Here is a 24,743-nt window from a genome sequence, read left to right on the forward strand (position 1 = left end):
TGCACGCATGTCAATATAAACGGTATTATGTCTAGTAGCTATTGCTCATTGATCCTTATCTCTGTGCAAGCCGCGTTGTTTTGGGTAGCAAAAGTCAAATAAAATAACACTTTTGGTCCCCTTCAGCGGCCGTAGTTGCGTGTAGTCAAACAGTCAGCGGTGTGACAGCGTCAGAAAGTGGAACGCTCTGCATGCAAGGTTTGTTGTCATTGATGCAACATTGCAAGCTGTGTTTTTATTTATTTATTTGTATTTAAACGTTAGACAGACGTGGTGTGAAATGACCTGGGGGGGAGACAAGGAACAAATGAGTGAACTGTAAACTAGCTTGCTTGGCTGTTGGAGGGTTTAAGACAATTGTGGCATAGGGCATTGTTATGTTGACACAATTAGCTACTTGCTATGTAAGCTATAACTAAAAGACGGTTGTGAACTTGTGACTGAAAATAGCAGATGTACAGCAGCTCATTTACATGCGACGCCCTCTGAGTCGCGTGTAGATCTGCTATTTTCGGCATTAAATTGTCAAAATGTGACATTTATAAATGTGATCGTACGTGTAGCATCATTGGCGGAAAGTCTGGAAAACGAAACTTATTTTCACTGAACACTATTCATAATCAGCAGTAAAGTAACACTGCTTCATTTAAATTCAGAGATGGTCGTATTCTGTAATGTTGCAGGTATCGGGAAGAGTGGGCAGTGGGCACTACAGCCTCAGCACCTCAATATGAAATTGGCTATTTTGTCCAAAATGACACAAGATGTGATTGATGAAAACAACCAAGCAAAGTCCAAATAGATCACAGCATGTATGTGTTATGTTGATAATAATTATATTGTGTAACATATTTGGATGTATGTGCTGACCTCAACATGTCTGATTATTTATTCATCTTCCATAAGCATGAAGTTGCGGGTTCGTATCAACAAGCAGACCATTAGAGTGGAGCTGCAGGGAGAGGAACCCACTCTAGCAGAGCTTCGACTTCAGGTCCAGGAGATACTTCTTCCTTCCCTTGGATACAGGTGGGACTCAGGAAGGGGGGGGGGGGGGGGGGTATTAATTTGTTATTCAATAACCTCTTGTAAACTGCTTTGGTTCTGTTTTTGTGTTTTCAGCCCAGACACAGAGATCACCCTATCTCTGAACGGCAAAGAGACTCTGGAAGACACTGGGCAGACTCTGTCCTCCTGTGGGATTGTTTCTGGAGATTTGATCTGTGTGATAATGCCTATGGCATTGGCTATGGCTATGGCTGTGTCCACTGCCTCCCCGTCTCCTTCAGTCCAGTCTGTCAGCAGTGTAACGTCCCAACACAGCCACTCTAACCAGATGGCTGCTACACCTTCCAGTTCCAGAGAGGTCAGCAAATGTTTTCAGAATCTCTGACAAAAGATTCAACACTGTTACGACTAATGCTAATAATAACTCATGTTAGTCAGTGTAGGTACTAGGTAGATCGTCATCCCATTAGTGTTAGTGAAAGGCCTTTGAGTGCTGATGTAGTGTTTTGTAGTTGTTCCCCAGCAAGTAAATATGCTGGGCTAGTCATTTTAAATATTTGCTTGCCTGATCCCTACACGCCGATCAGGTGTGCATAAGGTGTGCACACCTGCAGCACTCTGTTTCCTGTGCTGCAGTGAACATGAAAGGCTTTTTATGTTGTTATAAGACTGGAATAGAAATTAATTTAACCAAATAATACTAGCTTTCTATTGCCTAATGTATACTCTGTCGCATGTTTGTGTCACTTGCCAACGTGAAATAATCTTAAAGCTAACATGTTTATCTCGCTGCAGTGAAAGTGAAAGGCTTTGTTGTCATCTTTGTGTATGTCTTCCTTTTGTTGTCACTGGGATAAAACTTTTTTTTTTTTAAATTCAACCCTATTCCTAACCCCAAGTTACATGGAGGTAGAAATAGTTAATAGAATAGAATTGTTTGACATCTCTCATGTAATATTCTCTCATCTACACTCTAATTCATTTGACCTTAACTGAAGCTGTTTTTGCTGTCAATATGGGGCTGAATTGCTGAGTCAAACTGAAAAAGGTTGTCCAATACTAGCATGTAGTGAAGTAGTTATTTACAATGTTTCTACCATACATTAAAATGTTACAAGTCAGGTTTGATCATTTATATACTGATTTATGGTATTATTAGTTGAGCTGCTGTGAAGCAGCAAGTGCACAGGTTGTGCTTTTGTCTCAGTGCTGCATGTCATGTGTTTATAATTGTGGCCACCAGAGGATGCTTTAGTTCAACTATTTACTAGTCCAGGTTGCAGGTGTTTTTGAAGAACACACTGACAAATTTACAAAATTACTTTATTTGTATGTTCTTAATCTTTTCCCAACCACATGGCCTTTGTTGTGATAAAAAGTCAAGTAGTAGCAGCAGCAGCCAAGCAGCAGTGGAGGACCTCATGCAGGGAGAGGATGGGGACACAGCTGAGGAGGAGAGCCCAGCAGGAGTCTCCTGCGCCTGGCAGCCCATGCTGTGCAGCGAGGCAGAGGAGGGGACGGTGCCGCTCTCCCTGGAGGTGCTGCACCACGGAGCCCAAAGCAGGAGCCCCACTGACTCCCTCATGGTGGCTGCACACCTCCTGATGATGGAGACGGGCTTTGTTCCTCAGGTACAGTAGGAGTCGGACTGTTGGGCCACTGGCTGTTTTGAACCCATTTAGACCTGGAAAGAATCTGTGTAATTGTCTGCTGTCAGGCAGAAACCTTATCTCCATTTTACGACGTACATTTATGCCTGACTTGAACATACTACAGCGTCAGCAGATCTGCAAGCTCGGAGCGTGGCATGTGTTTTGGACATATAAGGTTTCCACCCGACAGAGACAATTTGTAGAATCAGCCTCATGTCTAAATGGGTTAACCCATTCTGAACGGGCACCCATTTTGGTGTCGGCATCATGTTATGCTTTAGCTATTGAAAAATAGCAGATCTACAAGCTCATATCGCGCCACCGAGTGGCGCGATACGAGCTTGTAGGTCTGCTATTTTTGAAAAATCGAAGAGCGACTGACATTTCTAGAATCTGATCTCAGGTCAGAATGGGTTAATCAGACCAGTGTGTGTCCAGTGGAAACCTCGTATGAATCTGATCTCAGGTCAGAATGGGTTAAGGGTATTGATAGTATCTCACCTTGCATCTTGAACCAATTTTTTGTGATTTTTTTTGTGATACAAAACATCCCATAAACATTCAATAACACACTTAACAATTAATGATTCGGCATCAATCTTGAGATGGCCATGGACCGTTCCCGGTGGAAGATCCGGTCCAACCCAGCGGTGCCTACGAATCGAACTTCATTAATGATGATGACGATGTGGAAAGAAATGACAACTTAAGAAAAATGATATCACTTAAACCCTGAATATCCGTATTTGTGTCTCAAAGGATAAGGTTCTCCACGCTATTTATTTTTGTTTAGGGCGAATACAAGCCTGGTGAGATGCCCATTGGATGGAGGGCACAGGATTGTTTATACAGACTGAATTATGGTCATCCTCTATGTGAGAAGAGCCTGGCCATGGTCATTGCTGTCTGCATGGGACCCCTGCTAGTTATCAATGGTGAGGTGCAATACATCAATAAGAGGTTCTTCTCTGTCTTCCTCAACACATAACTTCATACAATGAAGTATACATTTGGTTTATTGTCCAGCCCTGGTGTGGAAGAATGATGTTTCTATTTACAGTATATTGATATAAAAAAATACATTATATTATTATCCAAGTTAACAAATTAATGTGTGCGTGTGTGTGTGTATGTATGGCATAGCTGTAAGTGTACTTACAGCTTGAACTGTGTGTGTGTGTGTGTGTGTGTGTGTGTGTGTGTGTGTCTACATTTTACAGGTGTAGTTACAAAATGCCGTGTATAACAGTTTGTGTATTACATCATATATACATATATATCATATATACATACATATATATTGAATTATCATTTAAACTAAAGGTCATGCTTATGTTATCATGTAGTCCTGTAGCTTATGTCATCATCATGTAACCTTTGCACTTTGTAACCTTTGCACTTTCAAAGCAAAGCTACGTCAAAATATACCGGATGCACGGGCATTCACAAATAAACTAAAATGCAGGATTATACCTAATTTGCTGTAGTAAATCTTTTTCTTCCTGTTAAATTGTCCTTCTATAGCTACTTTGAAAATGAATGAGAAGGTGAACTCGGTGTGCAAACTGTCTCTGAGTCCCTCCAGCTTTGTGACCACAGACTGGGCAGGTAAGTAATGAATGTTCCAGCAACACAAGGTCACAGGTCACGGTCAATGCAGCACCTTACTGCCATTATCTAAAAAGCTTACATCTTGTCACATCATGTTCCTAGGCCCAAGTGCAGCAGCAGTTTTCAAAGACCTGGGGAAGCTGTCACGATCTTTCAAAGACCAGCTGGTGTTCCCACTAATAGCAGCAGCCAGAGAAGGTACAGAGAAGGTGACATGGAAGAAGGCAGCTTGTCTGTCCGAAACGTTGCTTTTGGCATTGGCAGTGTGCGGCTATAAATATTTTCATTATTATCAAATATGTTATCAGCCTTTTACATTAACAAAGCGGTTAATAAGAATTATATATGAATGTCCTAATACAAAATAACCTATGTAAACGTTAGCGAATGACAAATGGTTGCTAACTATAGAACGTCCTATTTTATTATATTGTATCAGTGGTTTTCAAACATTTTCATATCGAGGCCCTTTATTGTCTCCACCAGGCCGAAGGCATGTGGGGAGAGTATGTTTTGCACTCCGTCCGTCCGTGTGTCCGTCCGTGTGTGTGTGTGTCCGTCCTTCCGTTAGTAGCTAATCTCGGCCACCGTTAACCCGGTCGATGCCAAATTTTGCACACACACTCCCTGGATGCCAACGATGAACCTCTGCCCCAAACTTTCCAGAACGGCCTGTTATAGCGCCACCAGGAGGCCGCTTTGTGCAAAACAACTTTTTGCACAGTACACCTACAGATTTTGTCCAAACATCACGCAAATTGGTACACAGTCTCTCTACAGCCATTCAACGAAACCGGTCTTTCAGATTTCTCAGACTCCATCCTGATTGGTTAAGATTGGCTTCCAAAGTTCACAGGAGTGCTCAGTTTCAAACAAAATGCTGCAAATCATGAACACATCGCGTGATTTCCTTGAAATTGTGCACCCACATTCCCACTAGGCCGAGGACGAAATGCCACATGAACAATTTCAACTCAGCCTCAAGGTGGCGCTATAACTGGCCGAAAAGTGTTTTTACCTCTAACTGCACGAATCTGTGGATCACTTTGTATGCCAACTCCCTAGAGGCCAAGGAAAAACCTTTGTCTGGAATTTTTCACATCTGCTCTTTATAGCGCCACCAGGAGGCCCACATATGTAAAACACATTTTCTATTATTACTCCTTCAGATTTTATCCAAATTTCACGCAAATCGGTACACATGATCTCCATAGTCATGTGATCAACACAGGTTTGTTTGATTTCTCATATTCCATCCTGATTGGCCACGATTGGCTCCTACAGTTTTCAGGAGTAGCAAATGGCCACAACTCGGCAGCGTCCGATTGCGATGAAACTGTGCACGCATATTCCCACTAGGCTGAGGAAGAATCCTGGTGGAGACCTGTGCCGATTGGCACTTTATCTAGTTTATTCTGCATTTGAGCCACGGACCACCATTTGATGAGATTTAGCCTCTCAGATCCAAAACTTAGAATATGTTGTTGTCGTTCGATAAGAATTTGCCCCCAATTCCATACACGCTGTAGGCCTGTAGGTAAAATGATCTATAACGGTCCATTTGGTTACCAACTATCCATTTAGCTGGGGACCACGTGGAACCTCCTCAAGGACCACTGGTTGAAAACCACTGTAGCTTGTCCTTTGCTGTATAACACAGCTGCCTCTCTCTGTCTCTCTCTGCTGGTGTGTGTGCGCAGCCATGGCTCTGCCTGCTGTGTTTGGGCTGTGCACTCTGCCACCAGAGATCCTCTTCAGGGTCCTGAGGTTGCTGGATTTGCAGTCCCTGGTGGTGCTGTCGTCTGTCAGCAGACCCTTTCACATCACCACGGCAGACCCCGCCCTGTGGAGACACATCTACCACCGCGACTTCAGGGGTAACACATGGAAGAAAATACACATAATGAGTCACACCAGGAAACCTTATTTCCCAGAAAGAATGCCAAAACGTGATGATCGTGCTGAGCACAATCAAACAAATATGACATGCAAAAAGGGGGTAATCCGGCTATCTGATTAAATAAATGTTATGATGACATCGCAAGGCACTAATTTCCACTCTCTCTTTAAGTATGATTTAAAAGAGGGCTGTGTGAGTTGAGGTTTAGCCAGAAACACTAAAGTCAGTTTTTTTTCCTCATTCTCTAGATCAAGATCCCAACAGATCCAGAGACACAGACTGGAAAAATGTAAGCAACATGTCATATACAGTAATTGAATATCTGTCAGCGTTCTCAGTGGATTTCTTAATGGGGTTGTAATGCGTTTGTGTTTTTTATTTAGCTATACAAGAGGAAGTACAAGTTACTCCAGGATCGTCGACGAGTCCCTCGTCCCTTCTTAAATCCTCCCGTTAACCCTTTCCCCCTAATAACCCCTGGCAACCCAAATCTCTTTAGCCCTATGCCCTTCTACCCGCCTGGTATTATTGGTGGGGACTACGACGTGAGACCCGTCCTCCCACGGCCACGCTACGATCCCATCGGGCCACTCCCAGGGCACGACCCTAACAGAGTAGTTCTTCCTGGACGGCGAGGAGGACAAAGACCCCCCTACCGACCTGCAGACATCCGCAGGGGTTTCATCTGATGTTGGACTGACTGCGCTGGTTGTTTTCAACACTGATCTGGCAGATTATTATGCAAATGCAGTAAATGCATTACGTTTCAGTGTTTGCTCTTCATGTGACCACCGCGCTCTGACTTTAGGTGCGTTACCCGTTCAAAACATATCAAAGAAATAACGGTAGTGGGTTGCACACACCAAGACTGTCTGCAGTTCAATGTTTTTATTCTTGCATTTCTTGCAACAGGAGACAAACGTTTCGGCTATCCAGCCTTCTGATGACCCACTACCATTTCTTTGATATCAGTGTTTGATACATTGTCTGTTTAGCTCCTCATTTGATTTGCTCTAAGTGTGCAAACAATACTAACTCAAGTGTGCTTTATTGAACTTGCTTGGCAGATATAGTTAGTTGGCCCAAATTGACCAACAGCCATTTAAAATGGCCAATAACTCTTCTAAATTCTTACAGCTCACAACATATCCAGAATGTTCGCTCTCTGTCTAGAGTATATTTTTGTTAACGTATTGTTTAATACAAAAATAAATGAAAAAGTCCTCTACCCACTGTACCCAGCCTCCAGAAGTTATGTGTGAAATTATACATTTATTTGATGCCTTAAAGATGATCTACTCCATGCCATGTTTTTATTCCAAGCAGAATGACATCATCCATTTTCCATATGATTGGTTCATGACAGGAGGCAAGCCCCATATAAGAGGTTGTGTACTACCGGTATGTATTGTAGTGTGTTAGATTGTTATCTATTGATATATATATTAGGGCCGGGACTAATTGCGATTAATTAACTACAGAAAAATTAATGCATTAAAAAAATTAACGCATTTTAATCGCACTATTTTTTTCACCACGGAACTTGTCACTGGACAGTTTTCAGATGGACCTGCGCACCAAGTGTCCGTGTCATCTTCAGACAATAACACCACCCTGACTGAGAATCAACCTGGGGACCACTGTTGTGTTCCCCTTAACAGCCATTATGTATTTTATATATATATATTATATATGGGCACATTTCCTATTCCTAATAATGGTGACTCAACCAGTCAATCTTGAACCCCTACCATGAAATGTTCTATGAGCAGGGCCTGGCTGTAAACAAGTTCTTTCTTGAGCTTAGTCCAGTTACCCTGGGTAAACATGGTACCTTTCCTTTCCCGTACAGTGTGAGGGTCATACACTTTCCCGTACAAGTCAACTGTGGAATTTCCTGACATCCAACTTTCCAGTAAATGTAAACATTAAACATTGTAAACATTGACATGTCAGTTACAGTCACCTATTTGTGCAAATAAAGGCACTTGTCACAGCATCGGAGCCCACCGTGTGCGAGCGTCTCCGAGCGTATATACTATCGCCGCTCGGCACCTGCCCAAGTTTGGGTTGGATGTGCATGTTTTTGTACTTTTTTTGTGTAACATTGACGTGTCATCATACATCACCAGGTCATTTAGTGCACTCTGTTTCACAACTTTGCATGGTCAGGGACCACATACAATACCTTCACGGACCACCAGTGGTCCACGGACCACCTGTTGAAAACCTCTGCACTAGTATACCAAAATCCATTTGAAAAAATGGCTCTCACAGTTCTTGGGTGAAATAATGATATGCGATTAAAATGCGATTAATCTAGATTAATTAACTACAAAGCCTCTGATTAATTAGATTAATTTTTTTAATCGAGTCCCAGCTCTAATATATATATAACAATAGATGGAATAGAACCGCTGCCATCGACTGTATCTTCCCTTTGTATCACTGAGTGTGACAGAAATATATGAATAGACCAAGAATTAGTCAATACAAAGTGAAGAATTTCAATGATCATTTATTTGTAATAGAGGTTCGGGCCGATATGTGGCGGTCCACTGGGCAAGGCGGTCGGTGGGACTCATCCTGACCTTCGAGGAGGTAGACCTAGCAGTGCACACTGCACAGGTCTGAAACTCACTTTGCAAGGTCACTGAGAACAAGTTCAAGGATGTACAGAGAAATCCTCGTGGGTCCGACAGGACCTTGCAAAGCCATGGTCGAAGAGCACCAGGACGACCTCAAAACACTGGAGAAGAGCACCAAAGGAGCCAAAAAGAGCTTGAAGGCTGGAGGCTCTCCCTTAAACCGATGGTCTTGACAGACCAAAGTGGCAGGTCAGAAACTGCAGACGACTCCAGTAACATGGGCCCAAGACTCTGGTGTTACCCGGCTGACCAGATGCTAGACGAAGAAAGCAAAGCACTGGGGGTCTGCTATAAACCTGAGACTGAGTTCCTGGCATGGCCTGGCTGAAGCTGACTCGTGGCCTGTGAAGATGGCCAGCTAATTGAGTGATCAAATGGTGATCAAAGTTAACCTCCGCCAGATGGTGCAGCATTGAGTTCACCCTTCACAGGTTCCTCAACGGAGGGAACAGGGAACCTGTGTACTCTACTGTCACCATCTGGCGTAGTCAGATTAGATCAAAGTCGCTGATGGCGTGAAAAGGCTGCAGAGTAAGGCACTCCCAGCTGTCGCCAAAAGACCAAGGGCCAACTCAAGCGGCAGAAAGACTGAAGAGGAAACCATTGAGCGTGGATTTAGTGCACCTAGTTGAGCCCAGACGGTAGCTTCTCAAAACTATGGAACTATCGCCTGGGTTCAACAACTGTTAAAATCCTGGCTGAATGCAAAATACCAAGCCTCAGATTCAGCAAAGTGGGAGGCATGGGGCTGTCTGCAGAAAAGAGCTCATAGCCGTCCAATACCTTGAGTGGCAGTGGGACCTCCATCCTCCTGTCACACTCATCAAAAGAGCTACCTCTGCGGAACGACGGCATGGCCGACTTGACCAACGAGCGACCCATCGACGCCAAGGTACAAGTAGCACCGAGCAGAGGTTGTCAAGGTTAGAGATCTGGTCTGGGTCGCAGACCAAACTAAACACCATGATAGGACAGTTCCAGCTCGACCGAATCGTCATCATGTGTATCCAGACAGATTAATTGAAAATGGTGGACCCTGTTGTAAACATGTAAAATGTAATGCTTTATCAGTGTGTCGTCCACAGTCTTTGTATTGAATTGTGCTTTCATGTGAAATGTACCCATTCTGCAGACTGTTAATAAATACTTCAATCAATCAATCACAGGGTGCACCTGCGTGGACCTTCCTGCTGGTCTTCTCCTGGTCCTGATGTAACAACAAACATATCCGTCAAGTGATGCTCATTCATAAAGGAAAGACTAGGAAAGTTTTATTGAAGGTCACTTAATTATGGACATAAAGTGGGGGAAAAAACATTTATCCAACTAACATGAGTATTATTTCTAAATTTGCAGAAATTAATACTAAATATTAAAACTTTGTATTTGTATTATACCTTTCATGACATGAAATGCAGCTCGCCTCAAAGTGCTTTACAGAACAATGGAGAAAAAGAAAGCAAGGCATTAAAATAATAGCAGTAATACAGCGAGGACATGAATAACAAGGAATTTAAAAGATCAATTAAAAGCAAGAGTGTATAGGCCTAATAACTCAAGAAGTAAAAACGGGCCCATCTCCCGTAAAATGTGGACTGACTTATAGTTAGAATAGAATCCCACCTTTTTATTCCTGTGAAGTGAATTTGATCTATCCCTTTACTCTAAAAGACAATGTGCTATGGCTATGCCTATGCTATTACAGTAGGCCTAATCCAGAAAACGGTGCACTTTGTTTTAAATTGTATTATTGTATAACTTATTTATACACAAACAAAAAATCTCTTCCCCGAACCACATGTCATTGTTGTATTGTTAAATTAATGTTGTATTATCTGTATCTGTTTATTTGTACGTTTGTCTTGTTCTTGTTTTTGTTTTGTTTTTGTTAGTGCTCAGCAATGTCCTGTGAATTGTCTGTATCATATTCCTTCTAAAAAAATAAAAAATAAAATCGTGACGGAATCCGCCCTTAGAGTAAAGAATCCGCCGAGCGACAGGCAACGGAGCCAATGAGGGAGGACCTTAGAGTCTAAGGGGAGGACGTACAGTCGTACACAACGTCTTGACATCGTGCTTATCGCGGCTGGGCAGCCCTACTGTAGTGTACACACTACACAACACACCGTCCAAAAGCGGCATTCTGAAGGAGGGAGGAGGAGGAGGGCGTCGGGCGACACAGGAGAAACCAAACCAAAGGTCTGTTTCCCTTTAAATTCATGCTGTTATTCTGCGTTACAGGAAGTGTTAAGGGCTGTCCCTCCTTCTTGGAGGAGAGAGACATTTCCCAAGCTCATATCTCTATCTAAAACAGAACGGAATAAAGTCTCCTATCTGAGTCCTCCTCTCACCTCAGTCTGTCTGGAGAAAAACGCTTTTATATCAAATAACCCCGGCCTATAGTCCTGATTTATCAACCTCCGCGTTATCTCCCCCTCTGTGGACGGGCGAACGGGGGGAAACGAGGCTTGTTTGTTGGACACTATCTGTTGGACATCGGTACCGACTCGAGGATTATCCCTATTCCGTCACGTCAAGCCCAAGGGGGGAACCTTTCCTCGCCAGGCCAGCAAGCCTGTCCCTCCCTTCCTCCCTCCCTCCCTCCCCGGGGTGAATCCCTCCAACCGTCGCACACTGTAGGAGTCATTGTCATGAGCTCGGCTTCAGCATGGCAGCCTTCCCCAGTTTGTGTAACAACCAGCAGACTGTCCCCGCCGGGTCCAGGACCACAGCAGCGCCGGCGCCAGTGCCAGAGGAGGAGGAGAGCAACGGCGACCTGGACCAGTCTCTCCAGGAGATGCTGAAGGCGATCGCCGACGAGAGGAACCGGCTCAACATACGGCAAGAGATAAGCGGACTCGGTAAGCGACCATGCGATTATATAGTTTTATACAATTTCTCTCTTGAGAGTCTACTGTGTACACAAGTTATGGACCCAAATGGACCCTTGTACACCCTCAGAGCACAGGTGTTTTTACTTTATTGGATCTCAGAGACAGAGGCAATACAAATACTGTACTTTCCTACCACTGCCTCAGAGTTACACAGATGCATTGGCACTCAGCAGTTTGCTTTGTAGGGAATGCTGCTACTGATTAACAGCTTGGTGATCAAGTACAATACATTATGTATCCGTTGATTATTTTGTTGGAAGATAAGAGTGATTTGAAATGATACTGTACTGATAAAGAGTTATTGAACTCTCAATGATTCCTCAATGATTCCTAGACATTATGCTCGGCATTCAGTCAGTGCCACGACTCGAGGCAGTGTCGATGACAAAGCTATAGACGGAGAACCAGTTGATACCATTCTATTCTGAGCCCCACCTGTGCACCCCTAAACTGGTGGACGTAAACCTGTGTCTTTGTGTATAATTGTGTATATGCAGTGCAGACGGAGTGCACCCCATAAGGTTGTGAACCTGTGCGTGCGCCACCCTAACTTTGATGTAAATATGAGACACATTCTACTTTCCTTGTTTATTTGTTGCTACCAGGCTGAAAAGATGAAACTTTTTGGTAGTGGTTTGGTACCAACAACTTTGAATTGAATACATCTGGTCTGGTCAAGTTTTCCTGTTTTTCTCACCTAAAAAGGAATAGTTGCTTGTTGTCATAGCTGTTATTGACATCGTCATGTTATTGGCTTAATGATTCATATACTATATTTTTGAGTCACATGTCATGCTAGCCGCAATTTGCAACTCTAGATTTTTTTATAATGGGATGAATCTAGAGTTGCAATACCCTCCATTGACTCCCCACTCATGTTTTTTGGTTTGCGATCTGCTTGTCTGCTTGTCACCAACATTGCAGCTGTACTACAAGCTTGAATTATTCTCTTTCAATCTGCCGAGCTTGTTTTTCATAAAAATCCACCGTGACAAGTGCTGGAGTTTGGAAGCACATCGTACGTCACTGAACAGCCCTGCATTCCACCTGTTTCGAATTTGCACATAATGCAGGAGGCAGCAGCGCGACCCGTTAATAAAAACAGTGCTTCCAAACTGCAACACTTAGAAAAAGAATCACATGCAGAGGATGTCTTGACAGAAAGTAGCTCATATCTCTACGGTGGATTTTTATGAAAAACAAGCTCGGCAGATTGAAAGAGGATAATTCAAGCTTGTACTACAGCTGCAATGTTGGTGAGTTTAACGTCGTTTAAGACAAGCAGATCGCAAACCAAAAAAGATGAGTGGGGAGTCAATGGAGGGTATTGCAACTCTAGATTCATCCCATTATAAAAAAATCTAGAGTTGCAAATTGCGGCTAATGTCATATGTCGTGTATGTGGCAGGTGATTAGATGTATGGCTAAACAAACTGTTAATAGGGCAGGGGTTCTCAAAAAGGTGTGCCGTGAGACACAATGTGAAGGCTTGCAGCTGTGCCATGGGATTATTCACGCATTATTACTGCAATATACAGCATACAACTATTACAAACGTGTGACTATTATGACCTTTGACCATATATGGGGTCTTGGCTCCAAAGGTGGAATATATGTTGTGGCTGTCAAGGATCACAAACCAATTCAGGCAAAAAGGTGTACATTTATTGAGAAAAACTTCACAATATTCACAATAACAGGGCAAGCATGTATATATATATACATCTTCCGGGTGGCCAATGCTAAAAACAACAAACAAAACACCCCCCAACCCTACCTAGAAAAGAAACAATCCTAAACTACACCAAAAAGAAAATTACAATCTAGGCTCCCTGACTAAACATTAAACAATGGGTCAAAACTTGGGCACCAAAATAAATAGCAGCACACCCTTACCATATACAGCTTCCCTTCTTTTAACACAGGACAGCAGTTTGCGTACAATGCTTACTAGGTTGGTCTGTTCTCTAAACACACAGTAAATAAAGAAACCTCAAACTAAGCAGGTAAGGCACACAGCCTACAGACACTACCCTAGCTACAGACTGGGTTCAGCAGCACAGGTGACGGATGGCAAAACTGACGAGGAGCTTCTCCCAGCCTTTTATACTGCTGGCTGGTTGATTGAAAAATGAGGCCCAGGTGTCTCCAGACACTAAGCCACTCCTCCAATCCACCCTCCAGTCATCATACAGCACTGAAAAACACTGACAGTGGATTAAACACAACCACAACAACACAAAGGCCACATAGGGCCGTAACAGTGACCACATTGTGAGCTTGTAGCTCGGCTGTTTTCGTAATCAATACAGGAGTGTTGGTTGGTTTGAAGTTTTGAAACCACTGGCAGTGGTTCCCAAATTGAGGGTTATTTTGGGGGGTCCCCAGATGATCAGCTAAATAATGTGCAACAGTAAACAAACCAACATACAGTTAATACGTGTAGTATACATTACTATACAGGGTATCTGCACATTTCCAAAGTTACAATTTAATGACCTTTAAGACCTTTGTAATACCAAATTGGCCAAATTGTCAAATATAACGTAAGAAAGAGCCAAACATTGTTAAAACTGCTGATCTAAATGCTTGCAAAACACCTCACTGAGAAAGGCATTTTGAGCTTGTAGTTCAGCTATTTTCACAATATTTATTTGTGGAACCGAGTCAAACTAAATGTAATTCCTACAATTGCTTTGGCGGGTGGGGGGTCCCCAGCTCAAATATCTGAGCTGGGGACCCCCCATATTTTGGGGGGTTACGGACTCGTAGCCTGAATGCAGTGAATGCACAGATGCACACTCTTCTCAGCAACACTCACTCAACTACCACCTCTGCTACTAATAATTGGTTTTCACTTCAGTGTTATTGTCTGAGTCTGTTCAGATTAATTATTGACTGCATTCAGATTCGAATTTGTGTCTCACAATGTGGACCAGGTGTATCCATTTGCTAGAATATAAATTACCATATATCAACAAATGAATAAGTGCCTCATGACATGAGTTGTGATGAGCCGGTGGGCCGCAAACGCTTTTGAGGCTTTCAAGTGGGCTCTGGTCCAGAAAACGTTGGGAACCACTGCTTTTGAGCGATTGTCCTGCATCTCAAATGGCTCAGGTTCAATTCCCACTGAAACCATTAGGCAAAGCCTGTCCCAGTGTCCAAGCGACCTCCAAGGCCCCAAATGCTCATACCTGCTTAATCATTTTCCCCCACTTTGGATAAGAGAGTGCGGACAACATAGAATGTTGTAGCCTGGTGGTATCTTGTTTGGACAATCCAGTCAAGGGCAACAGCAGTGGCGCAGTAGACAATTATGGGTGGTGCCTTGCATTTGAGGCGCATTGTTCTGCCAGGGAAATCAATAGTGCCCTGTTCCAAAATAATGACATCATCACAGGCGTGTGGAGCTCCTCTGCATGTCTGGTGACCTCAGTCTAGTTGTTGGGGGATGAACCCAAAACTGACGTACAGAAGGTCCACTTGTACCATTAGAGACCGCATGAGTCATAAGGAACATCTTTTTTTTCCATTTTTCCCATTTATGTTTTATGTTTTCATCGAGAACTTTATTGTCATTTCATAAAACAAGCTCCTTTGATTGGATGTTCCATTAGTTTAAGTGGTGATGTCATCTGACAGGGGAGTTGTAGAAGTCATTCTCTAATAAGTAAAGACTTCTTTAGTTATATAGCTGCAGCTGGCTATGTTTTCTTGTGTCATACTGACTACATTTATCACAACCACAAGTTACACATAATGCACATGTTACACATTAACCTCCATATTTCAACATTTTGTGTTTTTGTAAATGAATGCCCTACTTCGTTGTACTTCCACGCACTACTACTACTAAGTATCACACAAAAGGAGCAAAAATACAAGCTCATAGTGAGCTTGTAGATCTGCTTTTTTATGAACATTTGAATTGACAGTGGTTAAGTATTAACTAGAGCTTGTGACTAAATAGTAACTACATTGGATCCATTGAAACCGCAATAACACAGGTTATTTTAAAAGTTTTCTGAAAAGTAACAGTTTTGGCCATACAAGATTTCCCAGTGACGATAAGTTACAGTACAACCAGTGGTTATAGAGCACCATGAAGCTATTTCAGAACCAAGCAACATCCTATGATAAATGTGAGTGTATCTGTGTGCATCTTGAGACTCGCCAGACTGATCAACTCCAAACGCTGTGCGTATATTGCGGACGAGGACCGGAGGGAGTGCGAAGCCTGGTGTGAAGTTGATCGGGTTTGTGGGTGTCCACTGTCACCGATCAGACCGATGTACTGATGACATCTTGGATCATCGATTGGTCGTATGGGTACTCTGACAAGTACAACAGGTATTTGCATAAACGGGTGGGGCATGCATTCCCAACTTGCATTGTTCACGACTTGCGTGGACAATGTTTATTTGGCGAAAACATATCAAATCATCATCATTATCATCTTAATAATAGAAGAAAAAAAGTTGTCATAGCTGCAAAAGAATATGTAAATGTGTAAAAAAAAGTACAGTAATTGACATTCTACTCAAGTGGTTACTGACAATTTATTTAATTGCCAAAGTTTCCAACTCTCCTAATGAGAGTTAGTCATGTTTAGTTTGTGAATAAATTGATGATTAATCATTAAAATAGCATCATATAGCTCGTCCCCGGCCCCGTAAGTTAAAGTTAAAGGGGTGAGTTATACCAACATCAGCCAGTGGAGTAGTGTGGTGGCGTCTACCTGCAGAAACACACTGCCCTCTCTTTGTATTTTGGTGTTTACTGTTTGTTTTGGTTGCCCCAAAACATCCCTGTGTTCTGCACATAATCACCACCACAATAGACGAATCCAGGAACGGGTCTCATGGTCGCAGCTTACGTATTTCCTGTAGGCGGACTCGACGTAGCTGCGGGGTTTAAACCCTCACCAGGCGCACCTCTTCTACTACAGTGAACGGCAGAGTGACTGATGTTTAGATGTTTTATGAACACAAGGCTGCTGTACTTTATACCTCTTTATACCTACCTACAGCAGCCTTGTCTTCATAAAACAGAAAGATTGGGTATTGGGTAAGACTGACGTTATGTATCTTTCAGGACCTTTCACTGCTTCGTCTCAGCCATTACTCAATGGCTCTGGTCTCAGCCACCGCGGTGGATATTTTGACATTCCGCTTTATTTTTATTTTTTATGTTGCCACTACTGTTGGAGCAGCCATAAACTACACAGGTTCATCACGATGTTCTGGGCATCTTTGTAATGTTAGTGTTAGTAAAAAGGAGGTAAAAGAGTAACGTTTGAGGCAGACTAAACATCAGTCACTCTGCCATTCACTATAGTAGAAGAGGTGCGCCTGGTGAGGATTTAAACCCGCAGCTACGTCGAGTCCGCCTACAGGAAATACATGAGACCCGTTCCTGGATTCGTCTATACTGCAGTGGCTGATAACTGCTATAGAGGGAAATGATTGGTAAAACATGTATTATTTTGTTATGTAGTACACACAGGGGAAAGATACATACTATGGCTTTAACCCTTAGCATCTGTGTAATTTTAGATTTGAGCTAAAAAAAAAAGCATTATTTTATAACTTCGATATTCAAAAATAGCAGATGTCACTTTGTGCCTGCTCGCGGCCGCTTTCACAGGGTAGTGTCTCGGTCTGACCGTCACATAAACCCTAATAGAATAGTAGATTAAGTATAAGTACCGTATGCTCTGTCAACTGACCTGCACTTGGGTATATCATTAGAATGTCTAGATTCTGAACAGCTGGCAGGTCAATCCAGATGAAAGCCCTCTATTACCACTGTAAAGCCTAATAACAAAAGTCAGTAAATTATAATAATGGAAAGCGGTCATAAAAGGTCTACCAATGATACACACGGCCGTATACATTTATACTGGAAGCTCTGTCATGGCACTGTACATGAGTGACACGCTATAGAGGAGGTTGTTAGTCAACTATAGGAAGTGTGTGTCATTCACGTGATGTCCAGCGTGTCACCCTGTTGGTCATGTGCCTCACGTGTGTGTGTGTGGTGTGCAAATTCTGTTCGGTGTCTGTGATAATCACAGCACGTGGAGGAGACGATCCTTCCTGTATACGTGATCTCTGTATCCTGAAACACTTATTATTGTTGACTTTTCCTAGTTTGAGCATCCGTGTGTGTGTGTGTGTCGCGGTTGGTTATGTAGGCATGACAGTGGGGGTTAAATTACACTTATCAGTTTAACAATGTCCAGCTCCCACAGAAGTGTGTCCTGTTGCTCCACAGTGTTACGTTTCTTTCCTTCTCTTTATTTCGGTTAGACAATTAGTTTACCGTGTTTCTTTGTGTGTGTGTGTGTGTGTGTGTGTAGTCATCATGACGATTAATTCCACCCTACACACGTGTTGCCACTGGCGTTGTACCCTAGCAGCTCACCTGCCTGCGAGGAGCCCCCACCGGGAGGAGGTAGCGCTGGTTAAGTGCCACGGTAGATTTGATTTTGAAGCCATAGACACTGCGGTCCACATCTCTAGCCCTGACATTATCTGTCAATGGGTCAGGTAAAAGATTGAGAATATCTGTTCTAAATGGCTCTAAGGTAGCAGGCAGGATACCTACACAGGTAAAAGATTGAGAATATCTGTTCTAAATGGCTCTGTCAGGCACACGTGGAAAGGACTCAGGATGCAGACACAAAAGTCACTGAAAAACTGAATTTTAATCCAAGACTTCAAAACAGGCAAGGGGCAGGCAAAAACTCAAAAACAGTAGAAAGCGAAGGTCAAATCCAAAGGCAGTCAGCGAGGGCAGAAGTACCGGCAAGGGCTTGGCAAAAATCGTGGTCTAGAAGAAGCAAACAGAAGTCAGTAAAACAAGGCTTGACTATGGCTTGGTTGCGTGGAAGGTCACAAAACAATCTGGCAGAGATTGCAGAGAGACTGAGACTTAAATACTGTGGGCATGATTGCAGGCGATAGAATGCAGGTGGTTCAGACACACCCACACTCCCACTCAGACTGTGACAGTCTCTAAGGTAGCAGGCAGGATACCTACACAGGTAAAAGATTGAGAATATCTGTTCTAAATGGCTCTAAGGTAGCTGGCAGGATACCTACACACACAGGTAAAAAACTGAGAATATCTGTTCTAAATGGCTCTAAGGTAGCAGGCAGGATACCTACACAGGTAAAAAACTGAGAATATCTGTTCTAAATGGCTCTAAGGTAGCAGGCAGGATACCTACACAGGTAAAACCTTAGGCCATCTAGAGCAGTGGTTCTCAAACTTTTCAGGTCGAGACCCAAAAGAACGATTTAGATGTTTGCCCGGGATCCAAACTAGTGAAAATAGCAGATCTACAATCATGCAATTTTATTTTCACTATTTTAAGGAATTTATTAGATTTTAAAGTTACTTTACAATTATCTACTTAACAAAAAGATATTTTGAAATATAGACTATATTTTCCTAAATATGGGAAAAGAAAATTTTACTCGAGTCGTGACACATAAAAAGTGGTACGTGAGCCACAAATGGGTCCCAACCCAGTGTTTGGGAACCAGTGGAACCAGACCTATAAACTCCTTCGTGATTTTTTACTCTGAGAGTGTACAAATTTAACTGTAAGTCTGTAACCAAAATGTTCCAGTCTCAGAGTTACAGGGTCCCTGTTGGTCCCCTGGACCCAAACATTGAGAACAAGTGATTCAGAATGACTTAATAACAAATGGAACATAATGGACATAATATTGCTGTATTCATAAGATGGCGTATGGGAGTTCCATGTTTATTTGTTCACACACCAAGTGGGAAAATTGTGTTTCCGTCCGTCCCTTCCTCCAGGTCACTGGAGCTTTGAAACAATGTGCCGGTATTTATTATACAACCTCAACTTCAAAATTGCATGCACATGAGCCAACAGAGATAGACTTTGGGAGATTCAGCTCTCTTGTATCAGATGAGTTCTTCTACGTGTGTGCGCATTCATGTCTGTGTTCATGTTGGAGGCTCCAGACTAGCGTTGATGTATATTTAAAATGACATGAGGCTATTAATAGAGCCTCTTTTTATCACTGCTCTCTGTTCTGCTCCATGGCTCTGTTCTGGATAATTCTGCTGTAGATTAGTGGACACTGGATGGCTGGATGCTTACATGCACGTATTTATGCACACAGATCTCTTTATATCGATGTATGAATGGCCTTTTTCCCAAGTAGCTCTAAAAATATGTTTCCAACCATGTACCTTTGTCATGTTCATGTCAAGTGGGCCACTGTGAAGTTTGCCTCTTCTGAGTATTTCGGGACATCACACTCACAGCGCTATGTCATAGCTTCAACGAGGCCGAGGCGTACTGCTATTATGTGTCAATAACACTAGGGCTGTCATGATTACAAATTTAACTTTGATTAATTGTCACACAAATACTTGTGATTAACGATTTAACTGTCATGGCATGGAGCATATGAATAATGATTCTAATACATCTCTACTTTCTATTCTATCCTAATGCGTTTGCCTGGAAATCAAAATATGCACAGGGCAAATAGAAATATACAAAGAAATGACTGACATATTCATTATTTGTTATTTTTATACTTAAAACGGAAATAGCTGACCTACATGCTTACAACGAAGTAGATCTGCCTTTTCAGCTTTTTTAATGTATGAAAATGCTTCAACATTGAAACGATTATGACGATTTTGACAAAATAATTGCGACAATCTCAAATAATTGCGATTAGACGATTTTGTAAAAATTGTGACAGGCCTGCCGAGGCGTAGTGCTATGATATATCACTAACACGTCATGAAGCATCATGCCCATGTTTGTAGTAAAATACTTGCAGAATAAATAGCAGTATATTAGCTACACTTTTAAGTAGACGTTCAAGTGTATGTTTAATTTGTTTGTATATAGAGGTATAGCATCTATTCCATCCACACTCCAGTTCTCGCTTGTTGGGAATGCAGCCAAGCCCACAGCTGGAAATGGAGAAGAATTAGTAATTGGGCACGGAGTGTGGTTTGCATGCATACACAATCAGAGGACACCCTTTCTAATTAGTGTTTTTTTAATTAGTGCCCTTTGTTCCAATGAATATATACATCTTCAAATGCTACAGCTACAATGCCATTCAGTGGTTCTCAAAGTAGGGTCCAGGGACCCTCTGGGTTCCTTGAGAGGATTTGAAATGGACCCTTACAGGTCTGTACCTCGACGGAGACTATACGAAATGTGGTTCCATTTGTATAGGCTACTGTCGGAGTTATGGGGGTCCTCGAAGCAGTCACGGTGTGCTTCCAGTTTCGTGCCAACATTTAGCGTAAGGCCTTTTCAGATGTGATGACTGAGGAAGAGCTTTTACCGGCCTGCACCGAGCCCTGACCTCAGCCATGTCGGAATGAATGTTTGGAATGAATTGTAATGCCTAATGTCCCAACAACATCTGACCTCATTATCACATTGGAGATGTTAAATGTAATCAGTGGCATTAAATATAAATAGTGATTGTATATACACACTGCTAGAAGGCCAATGACCTCAATTCCTGAAGTTTTTAGTCACAACTAGCCTATGTCAATTACAGGTAATATTAATCCCACCAGGCTATGGACTGGAACTAGCCAATCAGATGCCTTTCCATATGGCTTATCATGGCACTACACCACTAACTGGTCAATTACAATCCTCCTGTTCCTCTGCTTTATGGGATGTAACAGTTCTTAGCCAATTGCAGGCATGCAATCTCTGGCAGAAGCCAGTCTGAAATGCCAGCTTGTCAATGTTGCATTGTAGTTCATAATCTATGCAGAATTCTGCGAATGTTGTTAATAGGACATCAAGGCAATCAAATCACAGGCTCAATGCCTGTGATTTGATTTGATATAATGAACTTCGTCCCCCCCTTTTGCTGCTATATTCTGTAATGGCTTTTCACTAGTTGGAATATTGCTGCTGCAGTTTGCAACTGAACTGTCTAGAATGTCATTGTAGCTGCTAGTAGCATAGAGATTTCCTTTCACTGGAACAAAGGGCAATACTGTAATTAGATGCACTCATTAGAAGGGGTGTCTAGTCTACTGTCGTTTTGTCATCGGATGTCTCTGTACCTGCTGCCGTTCAGTAATTGGTGTCACAGAGATGTTATTTAGTCACACATACAGTACATACACGCACACGTGCATGGACGCGCGCACACACACACACACACACACACACACACACATGCACACGCAGTCACGCACACACAGCAAGTCTGCCAGAATACATGTAAAGGAGTAATACAACAAATGTAACTGAGTTTTCTATCCTAAAAATATTCATGTTTCATTGCATCATGGCGTGTCGCTCGTCCTAAAATAACAGGTTACAGTTATTTTGGGAAATCGACTTACACTCTAGACACCCCATCTGTATTTATGAACAATAAGAAGACATGTATTTATTGTGCGCTAATCAATAATCATTGGGATTACTCCTGTCACCACTGCCAATACATACAGTAGCATGGTATTGGCTTACAGAGGTATACGATGCATGTAAAGTCCCTCTCTCATTTGCATGCAATAACCTAGTCTATCTGCCTTGCAATCAAAGACTGCCGTGCCAACCTCTTCCATGTCACTGCTTTGGTCTTCCATCTGCTGGTGATGGGTGAAACAAATTACATAATTATTGTCTCCACCAGGCCGAAGGCATGGGGGAAGAGTATGTTTTGCACTCCGTCCGTCCGTCCGTGTATGTGTCCGTCCGTCCGTGTGTCCGTGAGCAGCTAATCTCGGCCACCGTTAACCCGGTCGATGCCAAATTTTGCACACACACTCCCTGGATGCCAACGATGAACCTCTGCCCCAAACTTTCCAGAACGGCCTGTTATAGCGCCACCAGGAGGCCGCTTTGTGCAAAACAAGTTTTTGAACAGTACACCTACAGATTTCGTCCAAACATCACGCAAATTGGTACACAGTCTCTCTAGAGCCATTCAACGAAACCAGTCTTTCAGATTTCTCAGACTCCATCCTGATTGGTTAAGATTGGCTTCCAAAGTTCACAGGAGTGCTCAGTTTCAAACAAAATGCTGCAAATCATGAACACATCGCGTGATTTCCGTGAAATTGTGCACCCACATTCCCACTAGGCCGAGGACGAAATGCCACATGAACAATTTCAACTCAGCCTCAAGGTGGCGCTATAACTGGCCGAAAACTGTTTTCACCTCTAACTGCACGGATCTGTGGATAACTTTGTATGCCAACTCCCTAGAGGCCAAGGAAAAACCTTTGCCTGGAATTCTTCACATCTGCTCATCCTGGTGGAGACCTGTGCCCAGAAGGGCACTTTTTTTCATTTTGTGGCCATTTTCTGTTATTCCCTACAACGGCCTTTATTAGAAAATTGACCTTTTTTATTGAAAATAAGGTGGAAATGTAATGTTTTGGTTTAGGTGGGGTGGTTCTACTTTTTTTTCAAAGTTCATGTCTTACCTAGACATGGGATCTCATCTGACTCAAATTTCGACCTGATGGGCAAGCAGGCAGGCTCTGCTAATGGTAAATATGTCACTGTGCGTTTTGTGCGTTTTGTCACCAGAAAAAAGGACAGGTGTTTTTGATGAATCTGTCATGGTTAAATGGAGTTTGAAGTTACAATGGGTTTGTATAGGAAGGGGGCGGGGCAGCTAAAATGAATATCAAATATCTAAATACTGAATCGAGCAAAACTGTCTGGCGTGTTCACAAAAGCCTGAGTAGACGATAAAATGACCAAAAAAACACCCCATCTGGGTCCCCGGTCAGGACCCCACTCTGAGAAGCACTGTTGTAGATGACAATAGTCATTCTCACACGTCTCCCCCCTTCTCCGCTCCCTCCACTGGCTCCCGGTCGCTGCCCGCACAGAATACAAAACTCTGATGCTGGAATTCAAAGCAACCAAAGGCATGGCTCCCCCATATCTCACAAGTATGATCGTACCCTACAAACCCTCCCGCACACTCAGATCAGCCAACACAGGGAAGCTGGAGGTACCTTCACTAAAAACGCCGGGACAACGCTCCACACGTCCAAAACTCTTCTCCCTTCTGGCTCCAAAACTATGGAATGCACTTCCCATCTCAGTCAGAACTGCAGCCTCACTCCCAATCTTCCGCCGTAGTCTGAAAACCCACCTCTTCAGACTCCACCATGGCCCGTAGCACTTGCCCTAGCCTAGCCCCTTAGATAGCATTTTATGTCGACTCGATATTATTTTAGACAGACTTATAGCTCGTTACGTAGACGGCACTAGAATTGCATTTTATGTAGTCATAGCACTTTATATTACACATGTATATTGTATAATATATAATATAGTATAGTATGTATAGTTGACATAGATACTCCACTGTTACGTTCTTAGCTTATACACGATTCATGATAACTACTTTTTATATATGTGATGTATGACATTTGTTTTTTGCTTAAATGTAAGTCGCTCTGGATCAAGACCGTCTGCTAAATGCCTAAATTGTAAATTGTAAATTGTGGAAGTCATGAGGACAGGGGACAATATAACACTACATATATGTGTACTGTATGCATATGCACCACACTGAGGAAATTAATGCAATACTGAGCTTACGAGGATCCGTTCTCCTCAGCCATTCATTTCTTCTCCTTCTGGACTAACTGACCTAGCTGGACTCTCTGTCAGTGTATGAGTTTAATGTAAGGACAGTGGGCCTCATTCAATAAGCTCGCTTACGAATATATTTTGTTCGTATCGGTGCTGGTCAAGTGGGACGGCCCACTGCGTTGGGAGCTTGTAGATCTGTTCTTTTTGAAGAGTAGTGACGTTTTCTTTTCCTCTGACGTTGGATGCTTCAGGGTGCCTTTTATGGTCTTAAGTGGAGCATGGAAGAATCTATATGATTCTCCACGTGAGCGCGCCTCTGACTTTCAAACAAAAATTAAATACACCTGTGATTCGCACATACTGTATCAGGGTTCTACACTCCCTTTTGTGAATCAGTGTAATCACACGTCATTTTTTACG

General features: G+C 42.7%; 2 protein-coding genes across 3 annotated transcripts in view; both read left to right on the forward strand.

Moving 5' to 3' along the window:
- The first annotated feature begins 51 nt into the window (after positions 1–51).
- fbxo7 (F-box protein 7) lies at positions 52–7,398 on the forward strand. Of its 2 annotated transcripts, none has more exons than XM_083757808.1 (10): positions 52–198; positions 907–1,029; positions 1,123–1,366; positions 2,388–2,639; positions 3,454–3,595; positions 4,185–4,268; positions 4,374–4,469; positions 5,972–6,148; positions 6,420–6,460; positions 6,555–7,398. In XM_083757808.1, the coding sequence occupies exons 2-10, from the start codon at positions 908–910 to the stop codon at positions 6,858–6,860; spliced, it is 1,464 nt and encodes a 487-aa protein (XP_083613934.1). In that variant the 5' UTR covers positions 52–198; position 907; the 3' UTR covers positions 6,861–7,398. The 2 variants fall into 2 exon arrangements, with proteins under 2 accessions (XP_083613934.1, XP_083613935.1); XM_083757809.1 differs by lacking the exon at positions 52–198 and adding an exon at positions 292–404.
- Positions 7,399–10,989: 3,591 nt separating this feature from the next.
- kiaa0930 overlaps positions 10,990–24,743 on the forward strand; it is a 52,856-nt gene continuing 39,102 nt past the window's right edge. Inside the window, exon 1 of the mRNA XM_083757529.1 lies at positions 10,990–11,680. Coding sequence (XP_083613655.1) covers positions 11,488–11,680 — 193 coding nt within the window. The 5' untranslated portion in view covers positions 10,990–11,487. The remainder of the gene's footprint in view (positions 11,681–24,743) is intronic.

Source organism: Protomyctophum parallelum (genome assembly GCF_964188405.1).
Source record: "Protomyctophum parallelum genome assembly, chromosome: 22".
Classification (NCBI taxonomy): Eukaryota; Metazoa; Chordata; class Actinopteri; order Myctophiformes; family Myctophidae; genus Protomyctophum; species Protomyctophum parallelum.

Excerpts from the sequence above, each read along its gene's own strand:
- fbxo7 (XM_083757808.1), top strand. The coding sequence starts at position 908 with ATGAAGTTGCGGGTTCGTATCAACAAGCAGACCATTAGAGTGGAGCTG. Across the intron at positions 4,269-4,373 it reads TGTGACCACAGACTGGGCAG|GCCCAAGTGCAGCAGCAGTT; the intron begins GTAAGTAATGAA and ends TCATGTTCCTAG. Across the intron at positions 6,461-6,554 it reads GAGACACAGACTGGAAAAAT|CTATACAAGAGGAAGTACAA; the intron begins GTAAGCAACATG and ends TTTTTTATTTAG.